Source organism: Somniosus microcephalus, chromosome 23, assembly GCF_052327205.1.
Source record: "Somniosus microcephalus isolate GS21.2 chromosome 23, FLI_Smic_1.0, whole genome shotgun sequence".
NCBI lineage: Eukaryota > Metazoa > Chordata > Chondrichthyes > Squaliformes > Somniosidae > Somniosus > Somniosus microcephalus.
Window position 1 is genome coordinate 1,833,305 of NC_141009.1, and position 25,719 is coordinate 1,859,023.

Here is a 25,719-nt window from a genome sequence, read left to right on the forward strand (position 1 = left end):
GGTCCGCCCCTCTCATGAAGGTGCTGACTCTCACTGGGGTACGGGTCCCCTCCTCTCCTGAAGGTGCTGACTCTCACTGGGGTACGGGACCCCTCCTCTCCTGAAGGTGCTGACTCTCACTGGGGTACGGGTCCCCTCCTCTCCTGAAGGTGCTGACTCTCACTGGGGTACGGGTCCGCCCCTCTCCTGAAGGTGCTGACTCTCACTGGGGTACGGGTCCCCCCCCTCTCCTGAAGGTGCTGACTCTCACTGGGGTATGGGACCCCTCCTCTCCTGAAGGTGCTGACTCTCACTGGGGTACGGGACCCCTCCTCTCCTGAAGGTGCTGACTCTCACTGGGGTACGGGTCCGCCCCTCTCCTGAAGGTGCTGACTCTCACGGGGGTACGGGTCCCCTCCTCTCCTGAAGGTGCTGACTCTCACTGGGGTACGGGTCCGCCCCTCTCCTGAAGGTGCTGACTCTCACGGGGGTACGGGACCCCTCCTCTCCTGAAGGTGCTGACTCTCACTGGGGTACGGGTCCCTTCCTCTCCTGAAGGTGCTGACTCTCACTGGGGTACGGGTCCCCTCCTCTCCTGAAGGTGCTGACTCTCACGGGGGTACGGGTCCCCTCCTCTCCTGAAGGTGCTCACTCTCACGGGGGTACAGGTCACTGGCCTGTAATCAGGAGCAGGAGCCCTGGTTAATATTTTCCCTTCCTTACCCGGAGGCCAATTGTCGCTTTTAGGAACAGGAGGAGGCCATTCGGCCCCTCGAGCCTGTTACACAGGAACAGGAGGAGGCCATTCGGCCCCTCGAGACTGCTCCGCCATTCACTTAGATCATGGGTGATCTGTATCTTAACTCCATTTACCCCCCTTTGCTCCATATCCCTCGATTCCCTCACCCAACAAAAATCTATCGATCTCAGTCTTGAAGCTCCAATTGTCTCCCAGCATTCACAGCCTTTCTGGGGGGGCGAGTTCCAGATTCCCACCACCCTTTGTGTGAAGAAGTGCTTCCTGACATCACCCCTGAACGGCCTGGCTCTAATTTTAAGGTTCTGCCCCCTTGTTCTGGACTCCCCCCACCAGAGGAAATAGTTTCTCTCTCTCGACCTGATCAACTCCTTTAATCATCTTAAACACCTCGACTAGATATAGAAACGTGGCCCTGACTTATCACAGAATCATAGAAACTTATAGCACAGGAGGAGGCCATTCGGCCCATCGTGCCTGTGCCGGCTCTTTGAGCGAGCTCTCCAATTAGTCCCACTGCCCCCTGCTCTTCCCCCAGAGCCCTGTGAATTTCTCCTTTTCCAGTATTTCTCCAATTCCCCTTTTGAAAGTTACTATTGAATCTGCTTCCACCGCCCTTTCAGGCAGCGCATTCCAGATCACAACAACTCGCTGCGGAAAAACATTCTCCTCATCTCCCCTCTGGTCCTTTTACCAATCACCTTCAATCTGTGTCCTCTGGTTACCGACCCTCCTGCCACTGGGAACAGTTTCTCCTTTACTCTATTTTTTGTGACTTTGAACACCTCTATTAATCTTATGCTCAGACTTGCCCCATGTACAGCACCTCCCCTCTCCGTGCATCTGTGGTGGGATATTCCCAACATGTTCCACACCCCCAGCTCCCCAAAGGCCAGGACACAATGTCGAGGTAAGTTTGGAGTTAAGAAACCTACGAGCACACTCACCCTGCGGCCTGGTTTTCCGGTGGGACCGGGTGGACCTTGAGCACCTCTCGGACCCTGTGTTAAAGAGAGAACGATGAGTTTAATGGGAGCCCTTCAGTAACTCTGTGACTGCAGGACGCTCTGTGAACACTGCATGTCTGTGAATTAAAGAGTTTGCTATACCTGACTGGACAGGTTCAAATCCCACCAGAGCATCTATACAGCGCCGCGCTCAGCCTCAGGACATCCCAAAGCGCTTCACAACCAATGAAGTACTTTTGAAGTGGAGTCACTGTTGTAATGTAGGAAACGCGGCAGCCAATTTACACACAGCAAGATCCCACAAACAGGAATGTGATAATGACCAGATAAACCTGGTTAATATCACAGAGCCCGCGACTGATTAATATCACAGACCAGAACTGGTTAATATCACAAACCTGTGATTGGTTAATATCACAGAGCCCGTGATTGGTTAAAATCACAGAGCCCGTGATTGGTTAATGTCACAGAGCCCGCGACTGGTACTCGCTTACCTGAGGGCCAAAGTCTCCCATTTCACCTTTAATTCCGAGGTATCCAGGGGGTCCCTGAAAAATGAAATCGAGACAGTTAAAAGAGGTGTGGGCCCAGACCAACCTGTCCACCTACACAGGCCCCTCCCACCCTGCCCCCGCCCACACAGGCCCCTCCCACACGGCCCCTCCCACCCAGCCCCGCCCGCCCCTCCCACCCAGCCCCGCCCACCCCGCCTACACAGGCCCCTCCCACAGTGGCCCCGCCCACCCAGCCCCGCCTACACAAGCCCCTCCCACCCAGCCCCACCCACCCGGCCCCTCCCACAGTGGCTCCGCCCACCCCGGCCCACACAGGCCCCTCCCACCCTGTCCCGCCTACACAGGCCCCTCCCACCCCAGCCCGCCTACACAGGCCCCTCCCACCCCAGCCCGCCTACACAGGCCCCTCCCACAGTGGCCCCGCCCACCCTGCCCCGCCTACACAGGCCCCTCCCACCCCAGCCTGCCTACACAGGCCCCTCCCACAGTGGCCCCGGCCCCACCTACACAGGCCCCTCCCACCCCAGCCCGCCTACACAGGCCCCTCCCACCCCAGCCCGCCTACACAGGCCCCTCCCACCCCAGCCCGCCTACACAGGCCCCTCCCACAGTGGCCCCACCCACCCTGCCCCGCCTACACAGGCCCCTCCCACCCCAGCCTGCCTACACAGGCCCCTCCCACAGTGGCCCCGGCCCCACCTACACAGGCCCCTCCCACCCCAGCCCGCCTACACAGGCCCCTCCCACCCCAGCCCGCCTACACAGGCCCCTCCCACCCCAGCCCACCTACACAGGCCCCTCCCACCCAGCCCTGCCCTCCCGGCCCCTCCCACAGTGGCTCCGCCCACCCCGGCCTACACAGGCCACTCCCACCCTGCCCCGCCTATGCAAGCCCCTCCCACAGTGGCTCCGCCCACCCCGGCCCCGCAAGCCCCTCCCACCCGACCCTCCTACACAGGCCCCTCCCACCCGCCCCGCCCACACAGGCCCCTCCCACCCCAGCCCGCCTACACAGGCCCCTCCCACCCCAGCCCACCTACACAGACCCCGCCACCCAGTCTCAGGCCCAGGCCCAGTCTCAGGCCCAGGCACCTTCAGCCAGTGCTGCCTGCTTCCCCAAGAACAGGACGAGAAAGGCCCATCGAACTGTTCCTCTCACAGACCATCTACAATTTGCTGTGCCATGGACTCAGTGTAATTAATCACTAACCGTGTTTGTTTCTCAGAGGGTAACTCAAGTGGAATTCCAGAATGTTTTGCCTAACTCTGTATAATTGTCCGACATCGTTCAGCTGTTTAACTCTTTAGTAACCAATTGTCATTTCAAACAGTCACGAGCCTGTGGCTCAGATCACATTGAGCGTCACGAGCTGCTGAAGGTGATGAGGCTGAGGAACAGATTCAATAACTGACTGCACCACCCAGCCCTCCCTCTTAGGCAGTCCCTCGGAACCGAGGATGACTTGCTTCCACATTAAATATGAGTTCTCAAGTGACTGATGAGTCCAATACGGGACCTACAGTCTCTGTCACAGGTGGGGCAGACGGTGGTTGAAGGGGCGGGTGGGTGGGGTGCTTGGGTTGACGTGCGCTCCTTGCGCTGCCCACCTGGGGCTCTCCTGCCATGCCGGAGCTCCGAGTAGAGCGCTTGTTTTGGGAGTCTCGTATCGGGCATGCGGACAATGTGACCCGTCCATCGGAGCTGATCGAGCGTGGTCAAAGCTTCGATGCTGGGGATGTTGGCCTGAGCAAGAACACTGACGTTGGTGCGCCTATCCTGCCAATGGATTTGCAGGATCTTGCGGAGGCAGCGTTGGTGGTACCTCTCCAGTGCTTTGAGGCACCTGCTGTACATGGTCCATGTCTCTGAGGCACACAGCAGGGCAGGAATCACTGCTGCTCTGTAGACCATGAGCTCAGTGCCGGGCAAACACTCTCTTCCTCAGGCGACCGAAGGCTGCACTGGCACACTGAAGGCGGTGTTGGACTTCGTCGTCAACGTCTGCCCTTGTTGACAGTAGGCTCCTGAGGTATGGAAAGTGGTCCACGTTGTCCAAGGCCTCGTCATGGATTTTGATAATCGGGGGGCAGTACTGTGTGGCGGGGGCAGGTTGGTAGAGGACCTTTGTCTTACGGATGTTTAGTGTAAGGCCTATGCTCTCGTACGCTTCGGTGAAGGTGTTGACGATGGTTTGGAGTTCGACCTCCGAGGGGGCGCAGACGCAAGTGTTGTCTGTAATTCGACGACAGAGGATGGGACGACCTTGGATCTGGACTGGAGGCGACGGAGGTTGAACAGTTTCCCGTTTGTTCTGTAAATTAGCTCCACTCCAGCGGGGAGCTTACTGAGGGTGAGATGGAGCATTGCAGCAAGGAAGATCGAGAAGAGCGTTGGTGCAATGACACAGCCTTGCTTGACCCCAGTTCGTACGTGAATTGGGTCTTTGGTGGAACCGTTGGTCAGGATCACGGCTTGCATGTGAAATGTATAAAATTCTGACAGGGCTAGACAGACTGGATGCAGGGAGGATGTTTCCCCTGGCTGGGGGGGTCTAATATGAGGGGTCTCAGGATACGGGGTAGGACATTTAGGACAGAGATGAGGAGAAATTTCTTCACTCAGAGGGTGGTGAACCTGTGGAATTCTCTACCACAGAAGGCTGTGAAGGCCAAGTCACTGAATATATTGAAGAAGGAGATGGGTAGATTTTGAGACACAAGGGGTATCAAGGGGTATGGGGAGAGAGCGGGAATATAGTATTGAGATAGAGGATCAGCCATGATCATATTGAATGGCGGAGCAGGCTCGAAGGGTCGAATGGCCGACTCCTGCTCCTATTTTTCTATGTTTCTATGTCGTGAAGCAGGGGGAGGAGGGTGACAAACTTTTCAGGGCAGCCGTATTTGATGAGGACACTCCATAATCCCTCACGGTTGACAGTGTCGAAGGCCTTTGTGAGATCAAAGAAGGCCATGTACAGCGGTTGGTGCTGTTCCCTGCGTTTCTCTTGTACAGGAAACTCTTTATTATCCGGCACCGACGGGACCGGCGTGGTGCCGGTTTATCAAAAAGTCCAGATTACAGAGAGGTCTAGTTAAAAGGTACGAGAGCCCCGTACACAACAACAAGTTCAGGCTTCCCTGTTGCTTAGCAACAGCTGCAAGAAGCCCGGCCACAGACCAAGCGTCCCTGTTGCTTAGCAACAAGTGCAGGAACCCCCGATTACACAGCCAAGAATCAAGAAACTGCCACTAATATGAAGAAAAACTTAACTGAACCTACTCCTGAATTTTGCCGGTTAACTGAGATTGCCGGTTGTTTGGGTGCCGGTAAATCAAGAGTTTCCTGTAATTGATGCGCGGTGAAGATCATGTCCATTGTGCCCCTTAGTGGGCGGAATCCGCATTGCGACTCTGGGAGGGGTAACTGGCGGCGCGGGGATGTGGCCATTGTTGACTTTCAGGCTCCCTGTGTCTGAGCTCCACTCCAACTCTGACATGGTGCCAGAGACACACACAACGTTTCTGGAGAAGATCAGCAGTGAGGGCCTCCACTCTCTCCCTCCTCCCCTGCCTGCTCCCCATATCTCTCCCGTCCCCTCCACTCCTCTCCCCTCCCCTTTCCCTTTCCCTCTTCTCTCCTCCCCTCCGCTCCCTATCTCCCTCTCCTCCTCCCCACTCTCCCATTCCCCTCCCCATGACTATCTTCATGCTCAATTGAGGAGGCAGTCACTCAGCGATATTGCTTTCAAAGCCTCGTCATGGGCCGGTGGGATTCATTCATCAGTTACAGGCTCAGGAAAAAGGACATTTTTTAAGATGTTTAGTCTGTGCCAAGCATGAATTCACCGAGTTATGCTTCAAACACTTGCAGCATCTAAAGAAAGAGAAATTAAGGAAAATCTGGTTCTTGAACTGGCCTCACATCCCAGGAAAACAAAACATCTTCAAAAGCTCATGTGACCTGTGGGATTTAGCGAAGGAATCTGGCTCCAATTATCTAACCAAACTGCTGCCTAATAGATTGAGCGAATCCCTGGTTTAATTCTGATCTATGGCAGAGGCAGAGAGCTGGACATCCGCCCCATGTACCCGGGACCCCCCGTGTACCCGGGACCCCCGTGTATCCGCCCCATGTACCAGGGACCCCCCGTGTATCCGCTCCCCGTGTACCCGGGACCCCCGTGTATCCGCCCCATGTACCCGGGACCCCCCGTGTATCCAGGACCCCCCGTGTATCCGCGCCCCATGTACCCGGGACCCCCCGTGTATCCGCGCCCCATGGACCCGGGACCCCCGTGTATCCGCGCCCCATGTACCCGGGACCCCCATGTACCCGGGACCCCCCGTGTATCCGCCCCATGTACCCAGGACCCCCGTGTATCCGCCCCATGTACCCGGGAACCCCGTGTATCCGGGAACCCCGTGTATCCGCGCCCCATGGACCCGGGACCCCCGTGTATCCGCGCCCCATGTACCCGGGACCCCCATGTACCCGGGACCCCCCGTGTATCCGCGCCCCATGGACCCGGGACCCCCGTGTATCCGCGCCCCATGTACCCGGGACCCCCATGTACCCGGGACCCCCCGTGTATCCGCCCCATGTACCCGGGACCCCCGTGTATCCGCCCCATGTACCCGGGACCCCCCCGTGTATCCGCCCCATATACCCGGGACCCCCGTGTATCCGCCCCATGTACCCGGGTCCCCCCGTGTATCCGCCCCATGTATCCGGGACCCCCGTGTATCCGCGCCCCGTGTACCCGGGACCCCCGTGTATCCGCGCCCCGTGTACCCGGGACCCCCGTGTATCCGCGCCTCGTGTACCCGGGACCCCCGTGTATCCGCGCCCCATGTACCCGGGACCCCCGTGTATCCGCGCCCCGTGTACCCGGGACCCCCATGTATCCGCGCCCCGTGTACCCGGGACCCCCGTGTATCCGCACCCCGTGTACCCGGGACCCCCGTGTATCCGCCCCATGTACCCGGGACCCCCCCCCCCGTGTATCCGCGCCCCGTGTACCCGGGACCCCTGTGTATCTGCCCCATGTACCCGGGACCCCCGTGTATCTGCCCCATGTACCTGGGACCCCCGTGTATCCGCGCCACGTGTACCCGGGACCCCCGTGTATCTGCGCCCCATGTACCCGGGACCCCCGTGTATCCGCCCCATGTACCCGGACCCCCCCCCCCCATGTATCCGCGCCCCGTGTACCCGGGACCCCCGTGTATCCGCCCCGTGTACCCGGGACCCCCGTGTATCTGCGCCCCGTGTACCCGGGACCCCCGTGTATCCGCTCCCCGTGTATCCGCCCCGTGTACCCGGGACCCCCGTGTATCCGCTCTCCGTGTATCCGCCCCATGTACCCGGGACCACCCGTGTATCTGGGACCCCCGTGTATCCGCCCCGTGTACCCGGGACCCCCGTGTATCTGCCCCATGTACCCGGGACCCCCGTGTATCCGCTCCCCGTGTATCCGCCCCGTGTACCCGGGACCCCCGTGTATCCGCTCCCCGTGTATCCGCCCCATGTACCCGGGACCCCCCGTGTATCTGGGACCCCCGTGTATCCGCCCCGTGTACCCGGGACCCCCGTGCATCCGCCCCATGTACCCGGGACCCCCGTGTATCCGCTCCCCGTGTATCCGCCCCATGTACCCGACACCCCCGTGTATCCGCCCCGTGTACCCGGGACCCCCGTGTATCCGCCCCATGTACCCGGGACCCCCGTGTATCCGTGCCCTGTGTACCCAGGACCCCCGTGTATCCGCCCCGTTTACCCGGGACCCCCGTGTATCCGCTCCCCGTGTATCCGCCCCATGTACCCGAGACCCCGTGTATCCGCCCCATGTACCCAGGACCCCCGTGTATCCGCCCCATGTACCCGGGACCCCCGTGTATCCGCCCCGTGTACCCGGGACCCCCGTGTATCCGCTCCCCGTGTATCCGCCCCATGTACCCGAGACCCCCGTGTATCCGCGCCTCGTGTACCCGGGACCCCCGTGTATCCGCCCCATGTACCCGGGACCCCCGTGTATCCGCCCCATGTACCCGGGACCCCTGTGTATCCGCGCCCTGTGTACCCGGGACCCCCGTGTATCCGCCCCGTGTACCCGGGACCCCCGTGTATCCACCCCATGTACCCGGGACCCCCGTGTATCCGCCCCGTGTACCCGGGACCCCCGTGTATCCGCTCCCCGTGTATCCGCCCCATGTACCCGAGACCCCCGTGTATCCGCGCCTCGTGTACCCGGGACCCCCGTGTATCCGCCCCATGTACCCGGGACCCCCGTGTATCCGCCCCATTAACCCGGGACCCCCGTGTATCCGCGCCCTGTGTACCCGGGACCCCCGTGCATCCGCCCCGTGTACCCGGGGCCCCCGTGTATCCGCCCCATGTACCCGGGACCCCCGTGTATCCGCCCCATGTACCCGGGACCCCCGTGTATCCGCCCCATGTACCTGGGACCCCCGTGTATCCGAGCCCCGTGTACCCGGGACCCCCGTGTATCCGCCCCGTGTACCCGGGACCCCCGTGTATCCGCCCCGTGTACCCGGGACCCCCGTGTATCCGCCCCAGGGTATATTGAATCTTCCCAGTTCCAGTACTTACAATCGGGCCAGGTCTGCCGGTCAATCCCATTGGTCCAGTAGGACCTCTCAACGCCAGCTGTAAGACGAACAAAAAAATCTCTGTCAACAAATGCAAAGCAAAAAAATAAAACCAGATTTCATTCATCTGTTATCACACCGCGGCACTATTGGAAGAAGAGCAGGGGAGTTCTCCCCGGTGTCCTGGGGCCAATATTTATCCCTCAATCAACATCACTAAAACAGATTATCTGGTCATTATCCCATTGCTATTTGTGGGAGCTTGCTGTGCGCAATTGGCTGCCACGTTTCCTACATTACAACAGTGACTACACTTCAAAAAGTACTTCAATAGTTGTGAAGCGCTTTGGAATGTCCTGAGGTGGTGAGAGACGCTGGAGAGACGCACGTCTGTCTTTCATGGCGTTATTTCCCTCTGCCGTCACCCGGTCATTGCTGAGCATCCCTCAACCATGCCGTTACCATGGACGCTACTTTGGAATAAACATTCCTTCATGTTGTCATAACGACTGGACATGAAATTCTGCGGGTCACGACCCCAGAAGTTATAAAAGATAAGAAAGAACTTGCAATTATACAGCGCCTTTCAAAGCTCGGCCGTTCAGGAAGCACCTCTTCACACCAAGGCTGGTGGAAATCTGGGACTCTCTCCCCCAAAAACTGTGGATTCTGGGGCTCAATTGGAGCTTTCAAAACCGAGACTGATGGATTTTTGTTGGGTAAGAGTATTAATGGATACAGAACCAAGGCGGGTAAATGGGGTTAAGATACAGATCAGCCACGATCTAATTGAATGGTGGAACAGGCTCGAGGGGCTGAATGGCCTCCTCCTGTTCCTGTGTAACAGGCTCGAGAGGCTGAATGGCCTCCTCCTGTCCCTCTGTTCCCAAGAGTTCTAAAACAATTTCTTTCTTCGCCCCACCTGAGCTTTCCAAGGGTTGATCAGCTGGGGCTGGCCGGGACGCCACTGATGAGAGGTACACCCCAGCTGTACAAATGATTCTGCCCCTGGGACTGGCGAGGGGGTCGCTGATCTTGTGCGAGAACGGGCAGGGGTTCCGCTCTGTATCAGTGATGCTGACCCTGGAGATACCTGGTCTCTAGGGGGTTATCATGGAGATGCGATTGATGCCTGTTCAGTTCCTTTTTTGGGGAGTTGTAATGCAGGGAAGAATGCCATGTTCTTACCAAGTCTTCCCATGCGCTTGCCCTGAGTGACTCGACTCGAATGTCAATCTCTCGCTTGGTCAACAGAAAGCAACCTCACTGATGTGTCGGAGGTTAGAGGGAGTGACACCTTCCCTCCTCCAATGGAGAACTCTCCCGGCTCCAGACACGATTACAGTCCTTACCCTCTGTTATTAGTTACACCCTGTCACATACTGTGATTGGTCCTTACCCTGGCCTGCTGTAATATTGCTTGCGCTTGAGATTCTTGTGCGGATACCATGGGCCCCTTCTCACCAGCACTGCCACCACCAGTGAATCGGAACTGAGGACAAGAAGAACTGGAGTCAGCATCTGCAGCAATAAAACAGAGAAAGCAAGAGGTCCCAGTAATCACCCCCAGTCCATCCCAGTAATCACCCCCAGTCCATCCCAGTAATCACCCCCAGTCCATCCCAGTAATCACCCCCAGTCCATCCCAGTAATCACCCCCAGTCCATCCCAGTAATCACCCCCAGTCCATCCCAGTAATCACCCCCAGTCCATCCCAGTCCATCCTAGTAATCACCCCCAGTCCATCCCAGTAATCACCCCCAGTCCATCCCAGTCCATCCCCAGTCAAACCCAGTCAATCCCCAGTCCATCCCCAGTCAAACCCAGTCAATCCCCAGTCTATCCCCAGTCAATCCCAGTCCATCCCCAGTCCATCCCCAGTCCATCCCAGTCCATCCCCAGTCCATCCCCAGTCCATCCCAGTCCATCCCCAGTCCATCCCAGTCCATCCCCAGTCCACCCCAGTCCACCCCAGTCAATCCCCAGTCCATCCCAGTCCATCCCCAGTCCGTCCTAGTCCATCCCAGTCCATCCCCAGTCCGTCCCAGTCCATTCCCAGTCCATCCCCGTCCATTCCCAGTCCATTCCCAGTCCATCCCAGTCCATCCCAGTCCATCCCCAGTCCATCCCCAGTCCATCCCAGTCCATCCCCAGTCCATCCCCAGTCCATCCCCAGTCCAATCCCAGTCCATCCCCAGTCCATCCCCAGTCAATCCCAGTCCATCCCCAGTCCATCCCTAGTCCATCCCCAGTCCATCCCCAGTCCATCCCTAGTCCGTCCCAGTCCATCCCCGTCCATCCCTCATGGGGACAATCTCATCCTTTGCACTGATGCTATATCTCCCCAGATAGGGTCAGTGTAGAGGGAGCTTTACTCTGTATCTAACCCGTGCTGTACCTGCCCTGGGAGTGTTTGATGGGACAGTGTAGAGGGAGCTTTACTCTGTATCTAACCCGTGCTGTACCTGCCCTGGGAGTGTTTGATGGGACAGTGTAGAGGGAGCTTTACTCTGTATCTAACCCGTGCTGTACCTGCCCTGGGAGTGTTTGATGGGACAGTGTAGAGGGAGCTTTACTCTGTATCTAACCCGTGCTGTACCTGCCCTGGGAGTGTTTGATGGGACAGTGTAGAGGGAGCTTTACTCTGTATCTAACCCATGCTGTACCTGTCCTGGGAGTGTTTGATGGGACAGTGTAGAGGGGACTTTACTCTGTATCTAACCCCATGCTGTACCTGCCCTGGGAGTGTTTGATGGGACAGTGCAGAGGGAGCTTTACTCTGTATCTAACCCGTGCTCTACCTGCCCTGGGAGTGTTTGATGGGACAGTGCAGAGGGAGCTTTACTCTGTATCTAACCCGTGCTGTACCTGCCCTGGGAGTGTTTGATGGGACAGTGTAGTGGGAGCTTTACTCTGTATCTAACCCGTGCTGTACCTGTCCTGGGAGTGTTTGATGGGGCAGTGTAGCGGGAGCTTTACTCTGTATCTAACCCGTGCTGTACCTGCCCTGGGAGTGTTTGATGGAACAGTGTAGAGGGAACTTTGTTCTGTATCTAACCTGTGCTGTACCTGCCCTGGGAGTGTTTGATGGGACAGTGTAGAGGGAGCTTTACTCTGTATCTAACCTGTGCTGTACCTGCCCTGGGAGTGTTTGATGGGACAGTGTAGAGGGAGCTTTACTCTGTATCTAACCCGTGCTGTACCTGCCCTGGGAGTGTTTGATGGGACAGTGTAGAGGGAGCTTTACTCTGTATCTAACCAGTGCTGTACCTGCCCTGGGAGTGTTTGATGGGACAGTGTAGAGGGAGCTTTACTCTGTATCTAACCCGTGCTGTACCTGTCCTGGGAGTGTTTGATGGGACAGTGTAGAGGGGACTTTACTCTGTATCTAACCCCATGCTGTACCTGCCCTGGGAGTGTTTGATGGGACAGTGCAGAGGGAGCTTTACTCTGTATCTAACCCGTGCTCTACCTGCCCTGGGAGTGTTTGATGGGACAGTGCAGAGGGAGCTTTACTCTGTATCTAACCCGTGCTGTACCTGTCCTGGGAGTGTTTGATGGGACAGTGTAGTGGGAGCTTTACTCTGTATCTAACCCGTGCTGTACCTGCCCTGGGAGTGTTTGATGGGACAGTGCAGAGGGAGCTTTACTCTGTATCTAACCCGTGCTCTACCTGCCCTGGGAGTGTTTGATGGGACAGTGCAGAGGGAGCTTTACTCTGTATCTAACCCGTGCTGTACCTGTCCTGGGAGTGTTTGATGGGACAGTGTAGTGGGAGCTTTACTCTGTATCTAACCCGTGCTGTACCTGCCCTGGGAGTGTTTGATGGGACAGTGTAGCGGGAGCTTTACTCTGTATCTAACCCGTGCTATACCTGTCCTGGGAGTGTTTGATGGGGCAGTGTAGCGGGAGCTTTACTCTGTATCTAACCCGTGCTGTACCTGCCCTGGGAGTGTTTGATGGAACAGTGTAGAGGGAACTTTGTTCTGTATCTAACCTGTGCTGTACCTGCCCTGGGAGTGTTTGATGGGACAGTGTAGAGGGAGCTTTACTCTGTATCTAACCCGTACTATACCTGCCCTGGGAGTGTTTGATGGGACAGTGTAGAGGGAGCTTTACTCTGTATCTAACCCGTGCTGTACCTGCCCTGGGAGTGTTTGATGGGACAGTGTAGAGGGAGCTTTACTCTGTATCTAACCCGTGCTGTACCTGCCCTGGGAGTGTTTGATGGGACAGTGTAGAGGGAGCTTTACTCTGTATCTAACCCGTGCTGTACCTGCCCTGGGAGTGTTTGATGGGACAGTGTAGAGGGAGCTTTACTCTGTATCTAACCCTGTTCTGGGTATGTCCTGCTTCACATGGCCGTTGACTCCGATTGTCCTCCCCGGGTGAAATTAACTGTGCGTCAGTCACGCTAGGGCACTGAGGCAAATTGCCGTTGCCCCGGCAAAGATCAACTGACTTGGTAGCGCCAGTAGCTGGGCTGCGTGACTCAGTACCATGGCTTGTGTTTACCCCCCGAGACTGGGGTCTGGTCATTGCTGCTCCCGGCCAGGTCTGGGAGTTTGTCCGTACCCTGCTCCGTGTCCGGAAGCTGGAATTTATAAAGTAACTCGAATATACTCACAGGCAGCATGAGGAGGGTGCCTGGGGGTCCGGGTAATCCATCAGCTCCGGGGAGGCCTGATCGACCGGCGGGACCCTGTCGGGGGAGGAAGCAGAGATCAGAAGGTGTTTGTGGTGAACTCGGACAACTGACACCGCAGCAAACACCCAGCTCAACACATGGAATCATAGAATGGTTACAGCACAGGAGGAGGCCATTCGGCCCGTCCAGCCCGTGCCAGCTCTCTGCAAGAGCACTTCAGCTAGTCCCACTCCCCGCCCTTTCCCCGTAGCCCTGCTAATTGTTTTCCTTCAGGTACTTATCCAATTCCCTTTTGAAAGCCACGATTGAGTCTGCCTCCACCACCCTCTCAGGCAGTGCATTCCTGATCTTAACCACTCGCTGTATAAAAACGTTTTCCCCGTGTCACCTTTGGTTCTTCTGCCAATCACCTTAAATCTGTGTCCTCTGGTTCTCGGCCCTTCCACCAGTGGGAACAGTTTCTCGCTACTCTGTCCAGACCCCTCATGATTTTGAACACCTCTATCAAATCTCCTCTCAACCTTCTCTGTTCTAAGGAGAACAACCCCAGCTTCTCCAGTCTATCCACATAACTGAAGTCCCTCCTCCCTGGAACCATTCTTGTAAATCTTTTCTGCACCCTCTCTAAGGCCTTCACATCCTTCCTAAAGTGCGGTGCCCGGAATTGGACACAATACTCCAGTTGAGACCGAGCCAGAGTTTTATAAAAGTTCATCAGAACTTCCTTGCTTTTGTACCCTGCTACAGGTAGAGTTTAGGGAGCGAGGAGAGAGATTAAAAAGCACGACCTCAAAAGTAGTAATCTCCGGATTACTCCTGGTGCCATGAACTAGTGAGTATAGAAATAAGAGAATAGAGCAAGGAATGTGTGGCTGGAGAGATGGGGTTCCGGGAGTGTGGGGTTCAGGGAGTGTGGGGTTCAGGGAGTGGGGTTCAGGGAGTGTGGGGTTCAGGGAGTGGGGTTCAGGGAGTGTGGGGTTCAGGGAGTGTGGAGTTCAGGGAGTGGGGTTCAGGGAGTGGGGTTCAGGGAGTGGGGTTCAGGGAGTGTGGGGTTCAGGGAGTGTGGAGTTCAGGGAGTGGGGTTCAGGGAGTGTGGTTCAGGGAGTGGGGTTCAGGGAGTGGGGTTCAGGGAGAGTGGGGTTCAGGGAGTGGGGTTCAGGGAGTGGGGTTCAGGGAGTGGGGTTCAGGGAGAGTGGGGTTCAGGGAGTGGGGTTCAGGGAGTGTGAGGTTCAGGGAGTGTGGGGTTCAGGGAGTGGGGTTCAGGGAGTGTGGGGTTCAGGGAGCGAGGGGTTCAGGGAGTGTGGGGTTCAGGGAGTGTGGGGTTCAGGGAGCGGGGTTCAGGGAGTGGAGTTCAGGGAGTGGGGTTCAGGGAGTGGGGTTCAGGGAGTGGGGTTCAGGGAGTGGGGTTCAGGGAGTGTGGGGTTCAGGGAGTGTGGAGTTCAGGGAGTGGGGTTCAGGGAGTGTGGTTCAGGGAGTGGGGTTCAGGGAGTGGGGTTCAGGGAGAGTGGGGTTCAGGGAGTGGGGTTCAGGGAGTGGGGTTCAGGGAGTGGGGTTCAGGGAGAGTGGGGTTCAGGGAGTGGGGTTCAGGGAGTGTGAGGTTCAGGGAGTGTGGGGTTCAGGGAGTGGGGTTCAGGGAGTGTGGGGTTCAGGGAGTGTGGGGTTCAGGGAGTGTGGGGTTCAGGGAGCGGGGTTCAGGGAGTGGAGTTCAGGGAGTGGGGTTCAGGGAGCGAGGGGTTCAGGGAGTGTGAGGTTCAGGGAGTGGGGTTCAGGGAGTGTGAGGTTCAGGGAGTGTGGGGTTCAGGGAGTGGGGTTCAGGGAGTGTGGGGTTCAGGGAGTGGGGTTCAGGGAGTGGAGTTCAGGGAGTGGGGTTCAGGGAGCGAGGGGTTCAGGGAGTGTGGGGTTCAGGGAGTGGGGTTCAGGGAGTGTGGGGTTCAGGGAGTGGAGTTCAGGGAGTGGGGTTCAGGGAGTGTGGGGTTCAGGGAGTGGGGTTCAGGGAGTGTGGGGTTCAGGGAGTGGGGTTCAGGGAGTGGGGTTCAGGGAGTGGGGTTCAGGGAGTGTGGTTCAGGGAGTGTGGGGTTCAGGGAGTGGGGTTCAGGGAGTGTGGTTCAGGGAGTGTGGTTCAGTGAGTGTGGGGTTCAGGGAGTGTGGGGTTCAGGGAGTGGGGTTCAAGGAGTGTGGGGTTCAGGGAGTGGGGTTCAGGGAGTGTGGGGTTCAGGGAGTGTGGGGTTCAGGGAGTGGGGTTCAGGGAGTGTGAGGTTCAGGGAGTGGGGTTCAGGGAGTGTGGTTCAGGGAGTGGGGTTCAGGGAGTGGGGTTCAGGGGTGGAGTTCAGGGAGTGGGGTTCAGGGAGTGGAGTTCAGGGAGCGAGGGTTCGAAGTTCGCGGCTTCGGGTACCGGGTTTTGGGGCAAGGTGGTTTAGGGGAGAGAGGGTTTGGGACGAGGGGGCAAGGGGTTCAGGGAGAGGGGTTTGGGGTTCGTGGAAAGACAGCCCTCACACTGCCAGTGCAGGAGTGGGAGCTGGTACAGAGACTGCTTGCTGTGGTAGCCTTTGCCCACTGGGTGGCAGTGAGAGGCTGACGATCGCTCCGACTCTGCACAGAAATGGGGTTTAAAGTGTTAACAATGTCCTGGGGAACAGGCTGATTATCAGATGTGAAGTTTAACTCTGTGCAACTATATATTGTGCTGTTCCTTTTACATCTTATTTTTACAGTCCTGCAGAATTTGCCAAGTGCCGAAAAGCCAACATTTTGTGACTGTCCTAATTGGGAGAAACAGGGAACCCGCTGCATTAAAAGCCCTTCACAATCTGAGGATAGTATTTAAGATTTTTGACTTAGTACAACTCTGGCCAAAAGTGAGCCTGTGGGGAGAGATCTCCCATCAGTTTACGGAGCAAGGAGAGAGAATTGCAGAGACCGGACGGTCCCAGACAGCAAGGACCCTATCCGCCTGATAGCTGCCTTGGGTGGGAGCTGGCGGTCAGATTGACAGAATTACAGATTGAGCCTGGGCACAGAGCTGGAGGAGGTCATGGAGTGTGGTGGGGGTGGGGATGGGGGAGTGGAAGGGCCATGGATGGATTGTAAATGAGGATTACGATTAAAGAGGGCAGGAAATGTCCACAAGACGGTCACCCTGCATGTATAGCGAGCAGAAGGAATTTCTTCATCTTAAAAACATCTTTAAAGCAGTGAATACAGAGCCAGTGTAAAGCAGTGAGTACAGCGCCAGAGTAAAGCAGTGAGTACAGAGCCAGAGTAAAGCACAGAGTACAGAGCCAGTGTAAAGCAGAGTACAGAGCCAGTGTAAAGCAGTGAGTACAGCGCCAGAGTAAAGCACAGAGTACAGAGCCAGAGTAAAGCAGTGAGTACAGAGCCAGTGTAAAGCAGTGAGTACAGAGCCAGAGTAAAGCAGTGAGTACAGAGCCAGAGTAAAGCAGTGAGTACAGAGCCAGAGTAAAGCAGTGAGTACAGAGCCAGAGTAAAGCAGAGTACAGAGCCAGAGTAAAGCAGAGAGTACAGAGCCAGAGTAAAGCAGAGAGTACAGAGCCAGAGTAAAGCAGTGAGTACAGAGCCAGAGTAAAGCACAGAGTACAGAGCCAGAGTAAAGCAGTGAGTACAGAGCCAGAGTAAAGCAGTGAGTACAGAGCCAGAGTAAAGCAGAGAGTACAGAGCCAGAGTAAAGCAGTGAGTACAGAGCCAGAGTAAAGCAGAGAGTACAGAGCCAGAGTAAAGCAGTGAGTACAGAGCCAGAGTAAAGCAGAGAGTACAGAGCCAGAATAAAGCAGTGAGTACAGCACCAGAGTAAAGCAGAGAGTACAGAGCCAGAGTAAAGCAGAGAGTACAGAGCCAGAGTAAAGCAGAGAGTACAGAGCCAGAGTAAAGCAGTGAGTACAGAGCCAGAGTAAAGCAGAGAGTACAGAGCCAGAGTAAAGCAGTGAGTACAGAGCCAGAGTAAAGCAGAGAGTACAGAGCCAGAGTAAAGCATAGAGTACAGAGCCAGAGTAAAGCACAGAGTACAGAGCCAGAGTAAAGCAGTGAGTACAGACCCAGAGTAAAGCACAGAGTACAGAGCCAGAGTAAAGCAGTGAGTACAGAGCCAGAGTAAAGCACAGAGTACAGAGCCAGAGTAAAGCAGTGAGTACAGGGCCAGAGTAAAGCAGAGAGTACAGAGCCAGAGTAAAGCAGTGAGTACAGAGCCAGAGTAAAGCACAGAGTACAGAGCCAGAGTAAAGCATAGAGTACAGAGCCAGAGTAAAGCAGAGTACAGAGCCAGAGTAAAGCAGTGAGTACAGAGCCAGAGTAAAGCAGAGAGTACAGAGCCAGAGTAAAGCAGAGAGTACAGAGCCAGAGTAAAGCATAGAGTACAGAGCCAGAGTAAAGCAGAGAGTACAGAGCCAGAGTAAAGCAGTGAGTACAGAGCCAGAGTAAAGCAGAGAGTACAGAGCCAGAGTAAAGCAGAGAGTACAGAGCCAGAGTAAAGCAGAGAGTACAGAGCCAGAGTAAAGCAGAGAGTACAGAGCCAGAGTAAAGCATAGAGTACAGAGCCAGAGTAAAGCACAGAGTACAGAGCCAGAGTAAAGCAGTGAGTACAGAGCCAGCGTAAAGCACAGAGTACAGAGCCAGAGTAAAGCAGTGAGTACAGAGCCAGAGTAAAGCACAGAGTACAGAGCCAGAGTAAAGCAGTGAGTACAGAGCCAGAGTAAAGCAGAGAGTACAGAGCCAGAGTAAAGCAGTGAGTACAGAGCCAGAGTAAAGCACAGAGTACAGAGCCAGAGTAAAGCATAGAGTACAGAGCCAGAGTAAAGCAGAGAGTACAGAGCCAGAGTAAAGCAGTGAGTACAGAGCCAGAGTAAAGCAGAGAGTACAGAGCCAGAGTAAAGCAGAGAGTACAGAGCCAGAGTAAAGCAGAGAGTACAGAGCCAGAGTAAAGCAGTGAGTACAGAGCCAGAGTAAAGCAGTGAGTACAGAGCCAGAGTAAAGCAGAGAGTACAGAGCCAGAGTAAAGCAGTGAGTACAGAGCCAGAGTAAAGCAGTGAGTACAGAGCCAGAGTAAAGCAGAGAGTACAGAGCCAGAGTAAAGCAGAGAGTACAGAGCCAGAGTAAAGCAGTGAGTACAGCGCCAGAGTAAAGCAGAGAGTACAGAGCCAGAGTAAAGCAGAGAGTACAGAGCCAGAGTAAAGCAGTGAGTACAGAGCCAGAGTAAAGCAGAGAGTACAGAGCCAGAGTAAAGCAGTGAGTACAGAGCCAGAGTAAAGCAGAGAGTACAGAGCCAGAGTAAAGCAGTGATTACAGAGCCAGAGTAAAGCACAGAGTACAGAGCCAGAGTAAAGCAGTGAGTACAGAGCCAGAGTAAAGCACAGAGTACAGAGCCAGAGTAAAGCAGTGAGTACAGAGCCAGAGTAAAGCAGAGAGTACAGAGCCAGAGTAAAGCAGTGAGTACAGAGCCAGAGTAAAGCACAGAGTACAGAGCCAGAGTAAAGCATAGAGTACAGAGCCAGAGTAAAGCAGAGAGTACAGAGCCAGAGTAAAGCAGTGAGTACAGAGCCAGAGTAAAGCAGAGAGTACAGAGCCAGAGTAAAGCAGAGAGTACAGAGCCAGAGTAAAGCAGAGAGTACAGAGCCAGAGTAAAGCAGTGAGTACAGAGCCAGAGTAAAGCAGTGAGTACAGAGCCAGAGTAAAGCAGAGAGTACAGAGCCAGAGTAAAGCAGTGAGTACAGAGCCAGAGTAAAGCAGAGAGTACAGAGCCAGAGTAAAGCAGAGAGTACAGAGCCAGAGTAAAGCAGAGAGTACAGAGCCAGAGTAAAGCAGTGAGTACAGCGCCAGAGTAAAGCAGAGAGTACAGAGCCAGAGTAAAGCAGAGAGTACAGAGCCAGAGTAAAGCAGAGAGTACAGAGCCAGAGTAAAGCAGTGAGAACAGAGCCAGAGTAAAGCAGAGAGTACAGAGCCAGAGTAAAGCAGTGAGTACAGAGCCAGAGTAAAGCAGAGAGTACAGAGCCAGAGTAAAGCATAGAGTACAGAGCCAGAGTAAAGCACAGAGTACAGAGCCAGAGTAAAGCAGTGAGTACAGAGCCAGAGTAAAGCACAGAGTACAGAGCCAGAGTAAAGCAGTGAGTACAGAGCCAGAGTAAAGCACAGAGTACAGAGCCAGAGTAAAGCAGTGAGTACAGAGCCAGAGTAAAGCAGAGAGTACAGAGCCAGAGTAAAGCAGTGAGTACAGAGCCAGAGTAAAGCACAGAGTACAGAGCCAGAGTAAAGCAGTGAGTACAGAGCCAGAGTAAAGCACAGAGTACAGAGCCAGAGTAAAGCACAGAGTACAGAGCCAGAGTAAAGCATAGAGTACAGAGCCAGAGTAAAGCAGTGAGTACAGAGCCAGAGTAAAGCAGAGAGTACAGAGCCAGAGTAAAGCAGTGAGTACAGAGCCAGAGTAAAGCACAGAGTACAGAATCGGAGTAAAGCACAGAGTACAGAGCCAGAGTAAAGCACAGAGTACAGAGCCAGAGTAAAGCATAGAGTACAGAGCCAGAGTAAAGCAGTGAGTACAGAGCCAGAGTAAAGCACAGAGTACAGAGCCAGAAAAAAGCACAGAGTACAGAGCCAGAGTAAAGCACAGAGTACAGAGCCAGAGTAAAGCACAGAGTACAGAGCCAGAGTAAAGCACAGAGTACAGAGCCAGAGTAAAGCATAGAGTACAGAGCCAGAGTAAAGCAGTGAGTACAGAGCCAGAGTAAAGCACAGAGTACAGAGCCAGAGTAAAGCACAGAGTACAGAGCCAGAGTAAAGCAGTGAGTACAGAGCCAGAGTAAAGCACAGAGTACAGAGCCAGAGTAAAGCAGTGAGTACAGAGCCAGAGTAAAGCACAGAGTACAGAGCCAGAGTAAAGCAGTGAGTACAGAGCCAGAGTAAAGCACAGAGTACAGAGCCAGAGTAAAGCAGTGAGTACAGAGCCAGAGTAAAGCACAGAGTACAGAGCCAGAGTAAAGCAGTGAATACAGAGCCAGAGTAAAGCACAGAGTACAGAGCCAGAGTAAAGCACAGAGTACAGAGCCAGAGTAAAGCATAGAGTACAGAGCCAGAGTAAAGCAGTGAGTACAGAGCCAGAGTAAAGCAGAGAGTACAGAGCCAGAGTAAAGCAGTGAGTACAGAGCCAGAGTAAAGCACAGAGTACAGAGCCAGAGTAAAGCACAGAGTACAGAGCCAGAGTAAAGCACAGAGTACAGAGCCAGAGTAAAGCATAGAGTACAGAGCCAGAGTAAAGCAGTGAGTACAGAGCCAGAGTAAAGCACAGAGTACAGAGCCAGAGTAAAGCACAGAGTACAGAGCCAGAGTAAAGCACAGAGTACAGAGCCAGAGTAAAGCACAGAGCCAGAGTAAAGCACAGAGTACAGAGCCAGAGTAAAGCATAGAGTACAGAGCCAGAGTAAAGCAGTGAGTACAGAGCCAGAGTAAAGCACAGAGTACAGAGCCAGAGTAAAGCACAGAGTACAGAGCCAGAGTAAAGCACAGAGTACAGAGCCAGAGTAAAGCAGTGAGTACAGAGCCAGAGTAAAGCACAGAGTACAGAGCCAGAGTAAAGCACAGAGTACAGAGCCAGAGTAAAGCAGTGAGTACAGAGCCAGAGTAAAGCACAGAGTACAGAGCCAGAGTAAAGCACAGAGTACAGAGCCAGTGTAAAGCACAGAGTACAGAGCCAGAGTAAAGCATAGAGTACAGAGCCAGAGTAAAGCAGTGAGTACAGAGCCAGAGTAAAGCACAGAGTACAGAGCCAGAGTAAAGCACAGAGTACAGAGCCAGAGTAAAGCACAGAGTACAGAGCCAGAGTAAAGCAGTGAGTACAGAGCCAGAGTAAAGCACAGAGTACAGAGCCAGAGTAAAGCACAGAGTACAGAGCCAGAGTAAAGCAGTGAGTACAGAGCCAGAGTAAAGCACAGAGTACAGAGCCAGAGTAAAGCACAGAGTACAGAGCCAGAGTAAAGCACAGAGTACAGAGCCAGAGTAAAGCAGTGAGTATGGAGCCTGGTCACACGCAGCTGGTCTGTGCTGGGAAACACCGCCTGTAGACGCGAGGTAACACGACCTTGTAGCTCAGGATTGGTCAGGTGAGGTCGCACAGAGCTGGTCTGTCACATGATGCCAATTAATTTCTCTCGATTTAAACTCTGTTCAAACCCCCCATCGAGTAATTAAACAAGGAAATGTTCGTGGAAAACAATTAGGAAACACTGAATCAGATCCACAGAGCCCCCACCCAGCCACCCCTCCCCCCACCCCTCCCCCCTCCACCCCACCCCCTCCCCTCCCCCACCCTCCCCACACCCCACCACCCTCCCCCCCCTCCAACCCCCCCCTCCGCCCACCCCACCCCACCCCTCCTCCCCTCCCCTCCCCCACCCATCCCCCTCCGCCCACTCCTCCCCTCCCCCACCCCTCCCCCCACCCTCCCCTCACCCCTCCCCCACCCCCTCCCCTCACCTCTCCCCCCACCCCTCCCCTCCCCCCCACCCCTCCCCCACCCCTCCCCTGTCCGCCCAACCCACCCCTCCCCCACCCCGCACCCCTCCCTCTCGCCCCCACCCCTCCACCCCTCCCTTCCACCCCTCCCCCCCTCCCCCACCCCTCCCATCCCCCCCTCCCCTCCCCCACCCCTCCCATCCCCCCTCCCCTCCCCCACCTATCCCCCTCCACCCACCCCTCCGCCCACCCCCTCCTCACCCCACCCCTCCCCCTCCGCCCACCCCTCCCCTCCCATCCCCACCCCTCCCCCCACCCCTCCCCTCACCTCTCCCCCCCACCCCTCCCCTCCCCCCCAACCCTCCCCACCCCTCCCCTCCCCCCCAACCCCTCCCCACCACCCTCCGCCCACCCCTCCCTTCCCCCCCCCCAACCCTCCCCACCCCTCCCCTCCCCGCCAACCCCACCCCCTCCCCCATCCCACCCCCCCAAACTGGGAGGTGGGGGGCGGTCAGTGAGAGGAGGGAGAAAATACTTTTTTTTCCTCCTGAAGTTTAACAAACAGGCGCTCGGTTCCGATCTCTGGGCTGTTTTAAGACTCTGGCACTTTTCCCCAAATGTTTTATCTTTGCTCCCAGTCAGAACAGGCTGGAACTCGCAATCACTTTAATTACTTCAGGAGTTTTGGAAGGAGTCCCACAGATTAATCGCTCCCCTCCCACCAGCGCGTGGAAAGTGTTAAACAGTCCGACTCACCCTCAAACCGGGATCGCCAACAGGGCCTGGAGGTCCAGGCGGCCCAGAGTGTCGGGTCTACCCTGGAAACAGCAAGAGAGAGAGGAGTGAGAGAGCAGCACAGATCAAACATCGGCCAGTAAACATCTCCCCAACACAGGGAGGCCAGCGAGAAATAATAGGGGCCCTTTATTAACAAGACACGACACTTTAAACATTCTGGTTTAGAGATCCCAACACGGCACGTGTTAGTAATTCAACAAGAATGCAGATACAACATGTTCAGAAAAAATACAAAAAACCAAATGTTTCCCGAGGGTTTCGAACATGTGACTCACAGATGGTCCTTCAGACCCAGGGGGCCCTTCAATCAGCATTCCCTGCAATAAAGAAAAAACACAATTAATAAACGTAAGTTCAACACTCGGACGGTTCACCAGATATCAGAGTTAGGGGATTCATAAATAAACAGTGCGCCAAACAGAGTGTAAACAGCAGAGAGAGATGTTAATCCAGCTCCCTCACACTGTCACTCAGTAACCCCTCTCCCCCAGCGCCCTGTGTCACTGACTGTATCTCTACTGATGTTAATCCAGCTCCCTCACACTGTCACTCAGTAACCCCTCTCCCCCAGCGCCCTGTGTCACTGACTGTAACTCTATTGATGTTAATCCAGCTCCCTCACACTGTCACTCAGTAACTCCTCTCCCCCAGCGCCCTGTGTTGCTGGCTGTATCTCTACCGATGTTAATCCAGCTCCCTCAGACTGTCACTCAGTAACCCCTCTCCCCCAGCGCCCTGTGTTACTGACTGTATCTCTACTGATGTTAATCCAGTTCCCTCACACTGTCACTCAGTAACCCCTCTCCCCCAGCAGCCTGTGTCACTGACTGTAACTCTATTGATGTTAATACAGCTCCCTCACACTGTCACTCAGTAACTCCTCTCCCCCAGCGCCCTGTGTTGCTGGCTGTATCTCTACTGATGTTAACCCAGCTCACTCACACTGTCACTCAGTAAACCCTCTCCCCCAGCGCCCTGTATCACTGACTGTATCTCTACTGATGTTAATCCAGCTCCCTCACACTGTCACTCAGCAACCCCTCTCCCCCAGCGCCCTGTGTTACTGACTGTATCTCTAATGATGTTAATCCAGCTCCCTCACACTGTCACTCAGTAACCCCTCTCCCCCAGCGCCCTGTGTTACTGACTGTATCTCTACTGATGTTACTCCAGCTCCCTCACACTGTCACTCAGTAACCCCTCCCTAGCACCCTGTGTCATTGACTGTATCTCTACTGATGTTAATCCAGCTCCCTCACACTGTTGCTCAGTAACCCCTCTCCCCCAGCGTCCTGTGTTACTGACTGTATCTCTACCGATGTTAATCCAGCTCCCTCACACTGTCACTCAGTAACCCCTCTCCCCCAGCGCCCTGTGTTACTAACTGTATCTCTACTGATGTTAATCCAGCTCCCTCACACTGTCACTCAGTAACCCCTCTCCCCGAGCGCCCTGTGTTACTGACTGTATCTCTACTGATGTTAATCCAGCTCCCTCACACTGTCACTCAGTAACTCCTCTCCCCCAGTGCCCTGTGTTACTGACTGTATCTCTACTGATGTTAATCCAGCTCCCTCACACTGTCACTCAGTAACCCCTCTCCCCGAGCGCCGTGTTACTGACTGTATCTCTACTGATGTTAATCCAGCTCCCTCATACTGTCACTCAGTAACTCCTCTCCCCCAGTGCCGTGTTACTGACTGTATCTCTACTGATGTTAATCCAGCTCCCTCACACTGTCACTCAGTAACCCCTCTCCCCCCAGCGCCCTGTGTTACTGACTGTATCTCTACTGATGTTAATCCAGCTCCCTCACACTGTCACTCAGTAACTCCTCTCCCCCAGTGCCCTGTGTTACTGACTGTATCTCTACTGATGTTAATCCAGCTCCCTCACACTGTCACTCAGTAACCCCTTGTGATGAAATATATGCCTTCATCAGCCCCTGTGTTTTACCTGCATTGTATTGTGTGTACCGCCCCCTTTTTTCCTATTGTGTGTATTGGCTCCGCCCCTGTCTTTTGTCATATCAAGGTCTCAAGAGCTGTATGAGTCATTTCTGCCAGACGAATCCGATGTGGAAAGTCATGCAATGTTCTTAGTGATTAAAAGCCTTCAGTTGAATCCTTTAATTCCTTGTCTTTGAGTTATTGATGGCACATCACCCCTCTCCCCAGCGCCCGGTGTAACTGACTGGAGCTCTACTGATGTTAATCCAGCTCCCTCACACTGTCGCTCAGTAACCCCTCTCCCCCAGTGCCCTGTGTCACTGACTGTATCTCTACTGATGGTAATACAGCTCCCACACACTGTCACTCAGTAACCCCTCTCCCCCAGCGCCCTGTGTTACTGACTGTATCTCTACTGATGTTAATCCAGCTCCCTCACACTGTCGCTCAGTAACCCCTCCGCACAGCGCCCTGTGTTACTGACTGTATCTCTACTGATGTTAATCCAGCTCCCTCACACTGTCACTCAGTAACCCCTCTCCCCCAGCACCCTGTGTCACTGACTGTAACTCTACTGATGTTAATCCAGCTCCCTCACACTGTCACTCAGTAACCCCTCTCCCCCAGCGCCCTGTGTCACTGACTGTATCACTACTGATGTTAATCCAGCTCCCTCACACTGTCACTCAGTAATCCCTCCCCCAGCACCCTGGATAATGCTCTGATTAGATCCCATCGGGAGTACCTGGGTTCAGTTCAGGGCCCCGCCCCTCAGGAGGGATATATCGGCCTTGGAGGGGGGGGCAGCGCAGATTCACCAGAACGATACCGGGGCTAAAAGGGTTAAATTCCGAGGACAGGTTGCACAGACTGGGCTTGTATTCCCTCGAGTTTAGAAGATTAAGGGGTGATCTAATCGAGGTGTTTAAGATGATTAAAGGAGTTGATCGGGTCGAGAGAGAGAAATAATTCCCTCTGGTGGGGGGAGTCCAGGACAAGGGGGCAGAACCTTAAAATTAGAGCCAGGCCGTTCAGGGGTGAT

The 25,719-nt window shown here is 55.1% G+C and overlaps 1 protein-coding gene across 1 annotated transcript in view; it reads right to left on the reverse strand.

The window, feature by feature from the left end:
• Positions 1-25,719, reverse strand: part of LOC147101530 (collagen alpha-1(V) chain-like) — a 484,676-nt gene that overhangs the window by 189,127 nt on the left and 269,830 nt on the right. The window contains exons 10-16 of the mRNA XM_085965124.1: positions 23,004-23,045; positions 22,687-22,743; positions 13,459-13,533; positions 10,231-10,323; positions 8,833-8,889; positions 2,199-2,252; positions 1,684-1,737 (exon numbers count right to left, since the gene is read on the reverse strand). Coding sequence (XP_085821250.1) covers positions 1,684-1,737; positions 2,199-2,252; positions 8,833-8,889; positions 10,231-10,323; positions 13,459-13,533; positions 22,687-22,743; positions 23,004-23,045 — 432 coding nt within the window. The remainder of the gene's footprint in view (positions 1-1,683; positions 1,738-2,198; positions 2,253-8,832; positions 8,890-10,230; positions 10,324-13,458; positions 13,534-22,686; positions 22,744-23,003; positions 23,046-25,719) is intronic.